Source organism: Perissodus microlepis, chromosome 7 (assembly GCF_051167445.1).
Source record: "Perissodus microlepis isolate ML-2025 ecotype Zambia chromosome 7, ASM5116744v1, whole genome shotgun sequence".
Taxonomy (NCBI): domain Eukaryota; kingdom Metazoa; phylum Chordata; class Actinopteri; order Cichliformes; family Cichlidae; genus Perissodus; species Perissodus microlepis.
In genome coordinates this window covers 56,234,897-56,248,330 of record NC_140467.1, presented here as the reverse complement: position 1 = coordinate 56,248,330, position 13,434 = coordinate 56,234,897, and the positions used below count along the sequence as shown (strand labels likewise).

Below are 13,434 nucleotides of genomic sequence, written 5' to 3'. Positions count from 1 at the left end.
GAAACACAAAACTTTCATTTGCAAACACACTCACACACACTGAAAACATAAAGTTATTGTGGGCCAGTTTATAAGAAAAACAGAAAACTTTAGTTCTGGCTGACTCAGGAACAAAAGAATCAGTTTCTAAAATTTTGGTGCTGAAAACAAAACTCTTTGTTTTCTGGTTTGCTGGCTCTGAGCAAGCATAAAGAGAAAAGTGAATTTCACTCACCACAGAGGTATGTTCAGACAACCCACCATGGACAGACACTGGTGTAGCCACAGACTCAGATGACATCAGGGGTAGGTGAAGCTGAAAGTGTATTTTCATGAGCGGTATGTTCAGTCTTGCTTTTGGAATTGGGTAGAGTATGTGAATTCCTTTCTCGCATTTTCAAGTCTCACATTAAAGACCATGTCAGTTGGGCTAAATGCCATAGAGGAAATAATAGGCAGAAGTCCTCCATTTCTCCAGTTTGCCATCTCCTTGTTGGGCACTACCATAATTGAGTTAAGTAGGAGTTACAAGCCTGTGACCTGGGTCTCACCCGGAGTGACAGACAAGTTCAACATTGCTGGAGCAATATGAGTTAAAGAAGAGGCAATTAAACAACTCCTTGGTGGCAGGGCCACTGGGGTGGATGAGTTTCACCCTGAGTTCCTGAAGGTTCTGGATGATGTAGTGCTGTCTTGGTTGACACACCTCTACAATGTTGCATGGAGATCAGTTACAGTACCTCTGAATTGGCAGACCGGGGTGGTGGTTCCCATCTTTAAGAAGGGGGACTGGAGGGTGTGTTCCAACTATCACAGGAAGGACTCAACCTCCCTTGGAAAGTCTATGCCAGGGTGCTGGAAAGGAGAGTCCGTCTGTTAGTTGTTAGTAGGAACAATGCAGTTTTCACCCTGATTGTGGAACAATTGACCAGCTCCTTACCCTCTCGAGGATAGTTGAGGGTGCATGGGAGTTTGCCCAACCAGTCTACATGTGTTTTGTGGACTTAGAGAAGGCATTCGACCATGTCAGAGTGGGGGGTGGGAGGTGCTTCAGGAGTATTTGGTGTCTGGTCCATTGCTATGGGCCATTCAATCCTTATATCACTGTTGCAAGAGCTTTGTCTGGACTTGTTTCTGGACTTGTCACCGTGTGGTGGGGCGTGGTCTGCGGTGCCATGCAGACGCACCTGCATGGCATCCGCAATCACGCCTGCCGAGTTAAAGACACGGGGATTCAGGGTTGTTGGTGTGTGTGGTGGCAAGGACTCTGTGCGGCCTGCAGCCAAGAGCTGCAGTCGCACTGTGTGAATAAAGTTGGCTCTCAAATTAAACCTCCGAACCCATCATGCGTCATCCTTGGCACAGTGGTGCCGAAACCCAGGAAGTGGCATGGCGGGTCCACACCTGAACCAGGGAAGGGAGGAGCTGGCCCAGATAGTGGCCGAAATGGTGGCCACCCAGCAGGAGCAGGCGGCGGAGGTGCGCCGCAGGCAGGAAGAACTGCGGGATGAGACCAAGCGACACCTAAGAAGAATGGTGGAGATGGCGGCGCTGCTTCAGGACTGGGCGACCCCGCCGCCGCCACCCCCACTGGAAAGTACTGAGGAGCTGCGGGAGGTACCTTGGCAGCCGGAGGTGGGGGATGAGGTGCGCGGGAGTCTGCGCCTGCTGGAGCAGGGGGAGCAGCCGGGCAAAGGGCTGTTCCTGCTGGGAGCGGTGGAGGCACCGCTCCAGCCGGAAGCAGTGGAAGAGGCACCCAGGGGTCCACACCGACCGGAGGAAGAAGAGCCGCTCCGGGAAGGGCTGTTCCAGCCGGGAGTGGTGGAGGAGCCGCTCCAGCCAGAAGTGGATGAGGAGCGAGAGGGTTCATGCCCGCTGGAGGTGGAGGAGCCGCTGCGTGAGGGGTTGCTCCAGCTGGGAGCAGTGGAGGAGCTGCCCCAGCCGGAGATGGCGGAGGTGCCAGGGGAGTCTGCGCAACCTGGGGCCGAGGGCGAGGAGCGAGTCACTCCGGAGCGACGTATGCCGGCCCAGCCACCCATGAGCCGGGGCTCCCGACCATGTCTGCGGTGGTCGGCCTCCGGACGAGCGTTGCCGCCGCCACTGGGGGCGTGGGCAGCCTCGGATTCAGGGTTGTTGGTCTGTGTAGTGGCAAGGAGTCTGTGCAGCCTGCAGCTGAGAGCTGCAGTCACACTGTGTGAATAAAGTTGGCTCTCAAATCAAACCTCTGGACCCGTCATGCATCATCCTTGCCACACACCGATTCTGTTCATAATTTTTATGGACAGAATTTCTAGGTGTAGCCAATTGGCGGAAGACTTATACTTGGGTGTTTTCAGAATCTCATCTCTGCTTTTCGCAGATGAGTTCTGTTGGCTTAATCAGGCGACAGCCTCCAGCGAATCTGAGGCCATGGTCCTCAGCCGGAAAATGGTGGAGTACCCACTCTGCGTCAGGGACAAGTTCCTGCCCCCAGTGGAGGAGTTTAAGTATTGAGGGTCTTGTTCATGGGTGATGGGAGAAGGGATCAGGAGATCGACAGATGGATTGGTGCTGTGGCTGCAGTGATGCGGACGCTGTACCAGTCCATCGTGGTAAAGAGTGCAAAAACGAAGCACTCAATTTACCAGTCGATCTATGTTCCTAGCCTCACCTATGGTCATGAGCTGTGGGTAGTGACAGAAAGAACGAGATTGCTGATACAAGTGACGGAAATGAGCTTCCTCCAAAGGGTGGCTGGCTTCTCCCTTAGAGATCGGGTGATGAATTTGGGAGGGGCTTAAAGTAGAGCTGCTGCTCTTCCACATCAAAAGGAGCCAGTTGAGGTGGTTCGGGCATCTGACAAGGACGCCTCCTGGGCGAGGTGTTCCGGGCATGGGGCAGACCTAGGACCCGCAATATCTCTCAGCTGGCCTGGGAACGCCTTGGTGTTCCCCAGGACAAGCTGGAGGAGGTGGCCAGGGAGAAGGAGGTCTGGGCTTCTCTGCTTAGGCTGCTGCCCCCACGACCCGGCCCTGGATAAGCTTTTCTGTTCTCCTGGTGCACTCAATACAACATGGCTCCTTCACCCATACACACAAGCATTTTTTTCATCCTTAAGTATTTTCTATTTGAAATTCAGACGCATTCATATTCCAATAGATGCATCAGAGAAAAAATTAGGGTTAGTATCCTATCTATTTGGCATGCAAACTGAAGTAGCCAGGAATTGAGCCATCACCTTTGCGATTAGTAGATGACCCATACTACCTCCTAAGCTATGCTAATGACAAAGAACCACCTCCTTACTCCAAGGAGTTTTCATTGTGCCGGAATAGGAGACCATGCACTACTTCTTGCATTTCAGCTCAGACATTTTCCAGTATTATTAGTTTCATATGATAGACACCATATTTATGGTGTTTACACTTGTTTGTGAAGCTCTGTGAAACATTCACTATTGTTTTGTGATAACAAAATTCATATTTTATTTTAAATGAATAACCTTTGGCATATTTAAGTTAAGCTACCCTGTGGCTTCAACAGGTCAGTGTATTTTTCTCTCTTTAACCCATCTTACAAACTTGTGTCATTTTTCTAAAGATAGCTGAGACTTGTTTGAATCTTGAGGTACTGTCATTTTAATTTATAAACACAAAAATAGTACTCAATAGTACTCGAAAAATATGGCAAAAATAGTACTCTATTTTTTTAGTACTTTAGTTATACAAAATACAACTAGTTACTATATGGATTAATCATCCATTTGCTTCTGCTTATCCTTTCCCAGCTGTCTTAGGGCGAGAGGCAGGGTACACCCTGGACAGGTCGCCAGTCTGTCGCAGGGCTAACACATATGCACAGACAACCATTCGCACTCAAATGCACTCCCACATTCACGCCTATGGGCAATTTAGAGTTTCCGATTAACCTATCCCCACTAATTGCATGTCTTTGGACTGTGGGAGAAAACTGGAGAACCCATGCAAACATGGGGAGAACATGCAAACTCCACACAGAAAGACCCCGATCCAATGGTGGAATTGAACTCAATATTCAATTCAATTAAATTTTATTTATATAGTGCCAAATCACAACAACAGTCAGCACAAGGCCCCTAATATTTTAAGGTAAAGACCCTACAATATTATTGCGAAACTTCAACAATTAGATTACTTCCATGATACTTTAATTTTAGATTTACTGTGGTGACAGAAAATTTTAATTCAATTTACAGATGAAAATTTCAAAATACCAACAATTTTCTCCACATTCTCACTTTTTATTCTACAAGCGCTCACATTTTACAGTACTATCACGTCTTTAAGATAAGATGGGGGCCTGATTATTGAAGACCTTGCATGTGAGAAGTATTTCAAGTTATTAAATAAACTTAAACTTTCTAAATGAAATAAACACATACTTATTTACTTGCTTACTCAGATGACATTTTACACAGACACAGATACTAGGTCTCTCTCTCTCTCTCTCTCTCTCTCTCTCTCAAACCCACACCTTCACCCCACCCTTTGGCTAGGTTGGGTTACACACATTACACAAGTGATACAGCCTCAGATATCACACTCTTCATAAATTATTATTGCAGAGCCTGTGAGACGTAGGGAGTATGTGGAATTAGCCAGGTAGTTGGCAAGTGAAGTGGTCAGCGTGGATGGAGCAGCAGAATCAGGATGGATATTTCTGCTTTGCCCAACAATAACCACCCAGAGAAATTCCTCCAGCTAGACGTTGGGATGCTGCCAGCCACACACAGCATGTTCCAGGTTGGGGCAGTAATGTCCAGTCAGAAACAATGGCAGAACAGGATTTACTCTCAGGTATGATCTTTGTGACAGTAGTTTGAAATAGCAGAGCAGGGTAGCACAGCATTGTTGTGTCATACTTGGCTTACAAGACACCAAAAACATGAACAAACATTAAGTTATAACATTATAATACAAATGTCTTTTGTTTTTAGCTCTTTAAATTTGCAGTGGAGCTTTTTGACAATAAAGCTGACTTTGACTTTGAATTCGAAAGACAACAAACAGCTCCATGTTGAGCATGCATGAGTTTTGGTGGTATGTTTAACACACCTGCGACTGCTTTTTTTTAATTTTTAATTTTTTTTAAATCTTGTTAATAATTTTACTTCCTCACTGTGGATGGCTCCTCTGAAAAAGAAAGCCTTTAATTACATGAATCCCTGGTTTAGGCTATCTAACCAGTGTAGCCTGCAGCTCCACAGAAAATGTTAAAGCTGGATGGATTGAGAATTCTCCTCTGTCTCCACAGAGGGAGCCAAGGGTAACAACCAAAAGCAGTTCTGTGCCACACCCAGACTGGAGTCCTGTGGTGTTTGTGGACAGATACCTGGAGAAGCACATCACTCCATCCACTCTGAAGACCAACATCAGACAGAACCCTCTGTACATGGATGTAAAATCAGTGATTGAGCAGAATGAGACATCACACCCTTCCTGGACTGTCAAGGACTATGACACTCAAGCAAACCATAGCAATCTTGCAGACTATTTACAGGTAATTTGTGGAAAAGTAAAAAGGTTGTGGAAGATTATAACAAGGTTAATGTTTGTTTGGATACACAAAACAGTTGTTAGTGCAGTTGTTTGCTAAGAGGACATGCATATATGCAAACAAAGAACTGTGCGTGTATATATATGCATATGCATATACAGCAGGTAAAATAAGTATTTAATATGTCACCAATTTTATAAGCAAATATATTTCTAAAAAAGATTTTGACACAAATTTTCATGGTAAGAACCCATCCAATCCAGAAAATTAAACAGTTGTCCATAAAGTTATGTGTAATAATGAGAAGTAACACAGGGAAAAAGTATTGAACAAGATACCTGAAATTAATTTAATACTTTGTGTAAGAGCCTCTTTTGGTGATGGCATCTTCAAGATGTTTCCTGTATGGAGAAACTAGTCTCATGCATTCTTCAGCAGTGGAGTCTTGCGTAGTGAGCGTGCATACAGGCCATGGCAGTTAAGTAAATTACTTATTGTTTTCTTTAAAACAATTGTACCTGCTGATTCCAGGTCTTTCTGTAGCTCTCCACCAGTGGGCGTTGGCTCTTGGACAACTCTTCTGTTAATTAGAGTCTGAGTGAAATCTAATGAGAAGCGCTTGGTTGTTGTTGGTTTATGTTGACATGATTCTGGATTATGGCCCCAGCAGTGCTCACTGGAACCTTCATTAGCTTAGAAATACTTCTCTAACTAATGCCATCAGTATGTTTTGCAACAGTAAGATTCCAATGGTCTAAACAGGCTTGTTGGTTTTACCCATCATGAGATGTTTCTTGATGCTTCTTACTACAGGAGTGGCTGTAGCTCAGGAGGTAGAGCAGGTCATCTGCTAGTTGGAAGGTTGGTGGTTTGATCCCTGGCTGCTTCAGTCTGCATGCCAAATATTCTTGGGAAAGATACTCTCTAATGCATCTATAGGATGTTAGATAGAAACAGAATTACAAAAAAGTGCGTGGACGAATGAAGCAAGTTGTGTTAAGTGCTTTGATTACTATTCCACTTTATTTATGGAAATCTATGGTTTGATTTCTTTGCATGTGTGGACTGGATGAGGTGTTACTGACATTTAGTGAGAACTTATTGTCAATAGCACCTTTAGAAATATATTTACTTACAAAATTGGTGATATGTTCAATACTTATTTTATACACTGTATAGGCACACTAAATAACCAAAAGAAATAAAGAAGATATGAGTAAGTGAATGCTTAGGGCTCAGTTGCTGACCAAAAATCACTGACTAAGGTCTTCTAATATGATGATTGCCATCTAAACAGTTTTATTCATTTTCCCACAAGTATGCATTTTTGCATATTTGCAGTTGTTGATTTCCAAATATACTCTCTTTGGATCTCATCAAAAAGTCCTACATTCAATAAAATCCCCACGTTTTGGTGTAAATACCAGTTTTTATTTATACCATTTAACCCTTGGAGCTTCTTTCCAGATGATGTCTGTGATGGTTTAATACTTACACTTTTAGGTGGCTTTGATTATTTTCATATTGTAACATATTGTGATATATTTCTCTTCACTAGTTTCACTAGAAGGACTAAAAGTATTCCTGTCTTGCTAGCATTAGTGTGCCTTCACCCCTGAGTCAATATTTGCTAAGTCACTACTACAGTACTTGTGCCCCCAAAACTTATAGCTTACCAGCTGCACTTTAAATATTAAGGAAAATAAAAAATGCCTTCATCAAGTGTTGACTTAAAACTTTTTTGTTTCAATTTCAGTAAATAAACATGTTTAGGGGAAGGAACGCTTCTGGGAGAACACTATGATTGCAGTGGTCACATATATTTCTGAACAAAATGTATCTGCACACTTTTAGTTGATGTGTAACCATCAAATTATGGTGTTCAACAACCACAAATCTTCAATTTAGGAGTCATTCTTTAGCTTACTTTGCTGCTGTTTGTGTTGTTGTGTGTAAAGATGCAACATAGAAATGATTTGCCTTTCTATTTCTGTAGTCCATGTTGCCAGAAATCCTAAGATTCAAAAGTGACCAGTGGTACGCTACTCTTGCGATTGTGGCAAATGTTAATGCAGGTTAATGCAACAGTTAGCTCTCCGTCCCTCGCCTGTGCAGCACATGTTATGTGCCACTATTCTTTGACGGTGCAGCAGCCAGTCTTTTCAGATGACCTTTAGAGGTCAGCCTAATTAGCTACTGCCTTTGTATGTACACAGGAAGAACATTTCCTGTGCATTAAAAAAATAAATAAATATGCACCATTCTTTTCTGCCAACAGATGCCCATTGACTACATGAGATTCCCGTTCTTTTGTTGCTTTCTTTCAAGCAGCCTGAGTCTGCTAAAGGGAACAGATATGTTACAAACACATATTTATGTCTAACAACAAGAATCTTGGTGCACTTTTTCATACACTGTTTCACGTCTTTGTTTTCTTTGTAGGAAGAGGACAAGACTCCTAAAGATCTGGATTTCTGGCTCGAGGATCTCTACACACCGGGATTTGATTCTTTACTGAAGAGGAAAGAAGCAGAGCGCAGAAGAAGACTCTGTAAAATTATCTCTTCAATCATTGTGATTGTTTGTGCACTTCTTCTTTTTATTGCAGTAGCTGTGGTTCTCCACAAAAACATCTGACTTTCGGTACACTTTCATTCAATTTTTCAGACTTTTCTGTAGTGGTAGTGTGTTGTTGTTATCTTGCTTTGACAGAGTACCACAAGTTATGGATTGTTTTGGGGATTTTTCTTTTCTTTTTCAGTTTTCTGGATTGTATGTTTTGGTCATCCACCCTAATGGCTTCATATCCATAATGGACATGTTTTGGCTACAATCTGTGGGGTCATGAATTCAAAGCACATTCTTTAATTAACTGTCAAGTATTTGCTGAAATATAATCTTTAAATTAGTTGAAATGCACTAAAACACACAGTTTTGTAAAGGTTTGCCTGGATCTGCTGGAGGTCTCTTCCTGTTTAAAGTGAGTTCCTCCTTCCCACAAATGCCGATTTCTAATACTGTAGGGTCCATTATCTTGCTATATAGTGATTACAGAAACATAACAAAATATTTTGGTAAGTACTAATCATGTTAATTTAGGGCAGCAGCAGGATTACATTTATACTGGTTGGTGATCTAATAAATGTGTTATTTAAAAACTGCAAAAGCCCAGGAAGAAAAGATATGATGTAGGAAAATAATTAATATTTTCCCTTGAAATTTAACACTTTGTCTTTATGTGGTGCGGTAGACTGATATAAATAAAGAGTGAGGCTGCACTTATAAAGATGCCCAGCCACAGATGTAACTGCGTACTTGTACATTTCAATCTATAAATGCTTTTCAACTCTTTATCTCAAAGTGTTATCTTTCTTTAAGGTGCAGAAGACAAACCTTTTGTATTTTTTCTTCCAAAAGTGCAGGGAACAGATTTGTTTGGGTTAAATAGTTGGCTTTATGCCCTGTGTTGAAATGATAATTATCGAATCCTGACCAACAGGTGTTTGAGCTCTGTTGCCCCATCCATCTTATACCACAGACCTCTTACGATAAATACAATAAGGATCTTAAAACTATTTTTTTTTTTTGATTTATTGCTCTCTTCATGGTTTTGTATTTTCACTTTCTTTGGTGTTATTATTTTATACATTAGATTTTTTTTATATTACATTATGCAAGTTACATGGACCAAAACGTTGTAACTGAATAAAAATAGTGGTAAGTGGGACAGTGTGCTGAGGTTTTATTATACATTTCTCTACCAAAAAAAAAAAAAATCAAATCCTCTACCCGTCATTGATTTAGTTGTGCAGAGTTTTTCCTATAATTTGTCGTCTGCTGTAACACAGTATTAGACTTCCATTAACCCCCAACAGCAAATAAACCTGGCTCTGTCATAGTCTCCCCCCAAATGAGATTTCTTCCTCAGGTCAGATCGCTGATTCACTTTAACACTCTAGGAGCTTTATCCATTATGCAAAATTCAGTAAACAATACATAAAACTGAATTAAATAGAAGCCTTGCAATCCACAAATGCAGACTACAGATGTTAATGGTTTCATTTGGTTTATTTATTGCAATAAAGATGTACAAAGTACTGGTAATCATACATGTTAAAATGTTAGAAAAAGCATATCTGTGACTGTTAACAGTATCAAAACATTCCTGCTTCAACCAGCTGGGCCTTACACGTTTGAGTTAAAGCAGGAGAAAACTGGTTTGAGCCGCTTGTCATCATATCTTTTTCTTCATTGAAAGGCTACAGATACAGACTCAAGGAGAAAGACAATTTGCTAAAATCAAAAGGAAACAAACTGCAAAAGAAAAAACATTGACATGCAAATCAAATTACAACCAAAACTCCAAATATTAAGAGAGAAAAAAAAAAGTCTGAACTAAAATAAATACCCTTCCAACATGTTCCATGTGTATATACTATTAAGTTTATTTACATGTTAGTTTATACTTTATACTTATACTTAGTTTATACTTACTATAAACTTGATGTCAACCATTTTTGAAATATTAGAATCCACCCTCATGGAACAACATGCCTGCTATAGGAGGAACAGGGAATATGGCAAAGAATACAAACAATAATTAGGAGAACTCAAATAATGCCTCGACTTACATGTACATATGATTCGATTTGTTGAGGACAATGCAGTAATTTTGTCAGACAGTTGTTAGGCTCTATCGAGACAAATGAGGGAAACACCCAAACACCATTAGCTGGCTGGAAAACGTTGATAGGAGGTATTTTTGTTTCGTTTAATGTGACATGAAAAAGAACCCCTCTAATTGATACATGAGTGTTGTGTTTTTTTATATTATGTATGTATATAACTGTGTGTGTATATAATTACAGATAGATACAGATATAGATGGATAGATAAGCAAATATAATTTTTTTAAATATACAAATGGTTTAACCCGTGTTCTTGTTTGTAATAATGTTGTTCTGTACCAACAAGAGAACAAGAGTGAATGCCTCACAACACAACAACGAACAGAGATCTGAAAGATACACTCCTTTATTTTGTTATAGTACACAATAGTGCCCCCAAATCCCCATCTCAGCCCACATTGATAATCTCAGATTTATATTGCCCAAAATGCACAGCAAAAAACAAACAAAAAAGACCAAAACAAAACAAAAACTGCAGTTTGTTTCACCAATTGTATTGCTTAGCAGTTAGTCTTCAAGAAATCCATTTACATTTGCTCTAATACAGAAATCTTCAGTCATACTTCGAGTTAAGCATAATTTAGTTTCACTGTTTAAGTTACAGTGCACAGGGATGCACTCAGCTGCAGCAAATTTTAGATAAATTTTTGTCTTTTATTTTGAAAAGTAGTGTCAGCTGGATTAGAATGAACACCAGCTGTGGTGTGGATGAATTTTGGTATTTGAGGCTGTTACACAATGTAGGACTGCCTTCGAAATGATCTAACAGTGCTTTCCAAGCCCACACTTTCACATAACTAAAACTTATTCCGGCTACATTTAGCACTCTGGTGAGCAAGAGTATAGATCTATATAATATGTTTGTACTGAATCCTTTCAACAGTCCCTGCAAACATTACACACATGGATTATTAACGTAGTGATAATCCATGTGAAAAACAGAGTGGTGGGCAATGGTGCTGCATGAACGCTAATAGCACAATGAAGCCGACAGACAGAACACTATTGTGCTAACTGCAGTATATGCAGGAAACATATGATACATATGACAATGGAAACCAAAAGGTACTACTAGTGTAGTGTACATTCAACTAACCTAAGCACTCTCACATTCTTCTTTTAAATTGCATATAGTAAAGTTTAATTTGCTTTATAGTAGTTTCTCACCCATAATCATAATGAACCAAAGTCCATGCTGTTTAATCCAAAATAACGAGACCACCCACAATGACTTGTGCATCTCTGCTGTATTTAACAACACAATGCAGAGGCTTCAAAATATCATGACTAATTTTAGGGCAATGCACTTAAAATAAACATCTATGCTAGAACCACTCCAACCAACCCGTTTGTGCTCAGCTGTTTTAACAACAACATTTGCAATCTTAACAAAAGCTAACGGGTTACTTTCACTTTACTGTCCATTTTTCCCACAAAACTCAAATAAAATGAGTTTTATGAACTGATTTTAGGCTCAGAGTTATTTTTCTCTGTGACGACACCTGTGACCACTCCCCAAAGTAACAGCTGTACTATTGCATATTGAAGCTAGTTAATCAATATTCTCTACAGTCACAGTAGAACAGGGGATACATGTGACCTCTACAGTACACTACAACTGGAAAATGTCTATGTATGGCTTTTTTTTTGTGATGCCACGTCACCCCTAAAATCAATAGTAATAATTAAGCTAAAAGACAGGGATGTGCCACAAGTGCACACTAAATGAAGTGAGGCTAAATGACTAATGCAGATTAAGATGCATATGTGCTGAGACTTAATAATGGATGAATATCTGCATTTACACACAAACCCTCCAGCCAACATGACTTAAGAGGGAGCGAGAACTTATGACAATCGTGACAGTATAGTATAGTTCTAGCATTAAGGCAAGGTTTGGACTAGCATCTTGAAGGGTAGAAGAGTTTCTTTACAGCGAAACAACAATACATGTGGCCACAGAACCAAAGAAAGCTGATAATCGGCAGCTACTAGGGAGAGATTTTATCCACCTGAAAAGGCTAAAGAAAAACCCAGCCTCACATTTTTTCTGACAGAGACTTTAAGTCTATGCCCACATGCACCCCTCCCCTACAAACTGTGTCTGAAAGATCAAGGATCTTGTTGTGATGAGTATTCAGCAACTTTTACAAAGGAAGACTCAAAAGTGAAAAATATAAAAATCAAAGCCCCAAATAAATATTGGCGATTAAGGTCAAAACTGTAAGAGTGTTCAAATTGACACCCTTTATAAAATTCTACTTTAAATCCACCCACACAGCTAAGAAGGAAATTCTGTTAAAATTGTCAATCTGAATAGAGATTCTAATTCCGTTTCATCCGATTCGACTGGAAGGCACATCCATAAGGCTTTAGAAGGTGTTGCAAAGCATTTTCCCCAACTTGAAAAAAACATAACAGGGTGATTATTGCTGGAGCAAACAACATCTGGTCTGATAAACTTAAAATGTATGACATCAATATATTCCACATCATGAAGACATCTATATTGTGCATGCCTGCTTTAGAGAGCCTGAGAGAAATCAACTTGAACAAAAATGACACTTTAATGAGGAAATCAGAAGGAACTAGAGCAACGAGAGAATAACCCAGACATCTTGGAATAAAAAGAAAGAAAGGAAAAAGAGTGGGAAACTTTACAACCAGCACCCACCCCCAACATAAAATTCCTCCATCACAAAACATGTAGCACTTTTACACAAAAAAAATAGCACTTTCATTGGATTCATATTACTCAGCACTGTTTCCATCACTGGCTTGTATTCTGCTATCTCAGGAGTGTATGTGGTGGACCTTTAGACTTTAGCTGTGACTTAAATCACCGGCTTTTCCCCTTTAAGAGTAGAAGGTGAGGACACTCTGGTGGTTGCCACGCACCAGAAGGATGGGAGGCAGATCCTTGGACAATGCCTCCAGCCAGGCCATGTAGAGAGCACTGGACACAGCACCCTTCCTGGCTAATGGGAGGCTTCTGCACAGAGAAAGGCAAAGAAAGAGAGACTGCAATGAAACTATAACCAAAAAGGAGCAATAAGAAAAGTTCTAAAATCAGGTACTGTTATCTCTACACATAATTGTTTAAGAATGGCAATTCAAATTAATGAAAGCTCATCACTTCACTGCACATTTAAGGATTAGGTAGAAGCATCACTTATTGAAGCCACTCAAAATCCCACTCTTCTTTATAAAAGTTACAAAACCCACAAAAGGTCTTTTCAGGAAAGAGTGACTA

The 13,434-nt window shown here is 40.6% G+C and overlaps 2 protein-coding genes across 3 annotated transcripts in view; one reads left to right on the top strand and one right to left on the bottom strand.

Annotated features, from left to right (window-relative positions):
* Window positions 1-4,646: 4,646 nt before the first annotated feature.
* minar2 (membrane integral NOTCH2 associated receptor 2) lies at window positions 4,647-8,130 on the top strand. The gene is made up of 3 exons (XM_084932479.1): window positions 4,647-4,793; window positions 5,251-5,496; window positions 7,936-8,130. Exons 1-3 carry the CDS (start codon window positions 4,647-4,649, stop codon window positions 8,128-8,130), a joined length of 588 nt encoding a protein of 195 aa, XP_084788605.1.
* A 1,412-nt stretch (window positions 8,131-9,542) lies between these two features.
* Window positions 9,543-13,434, bottom strand: part of slc12a2 (solute carrier family 12 member 2) — a 63,132-nt gene continuing 59,240 nt past the window's right edge. For both annotated transcript variants that reach the window (XM_084936144.1, XM_084936146.1), the window contains one exon: window positions 9,543-13,173. In XM_084936144.1, the coding sequence (XP_084792270.1) occupies window positions 13,038-13,173 (136 nt within the window). In that variant the 3' untranslated portion in view covers window positions 9,543-13,037. The remainder of the gene's footprint in view (window positions 13,174-13,434) is intronic.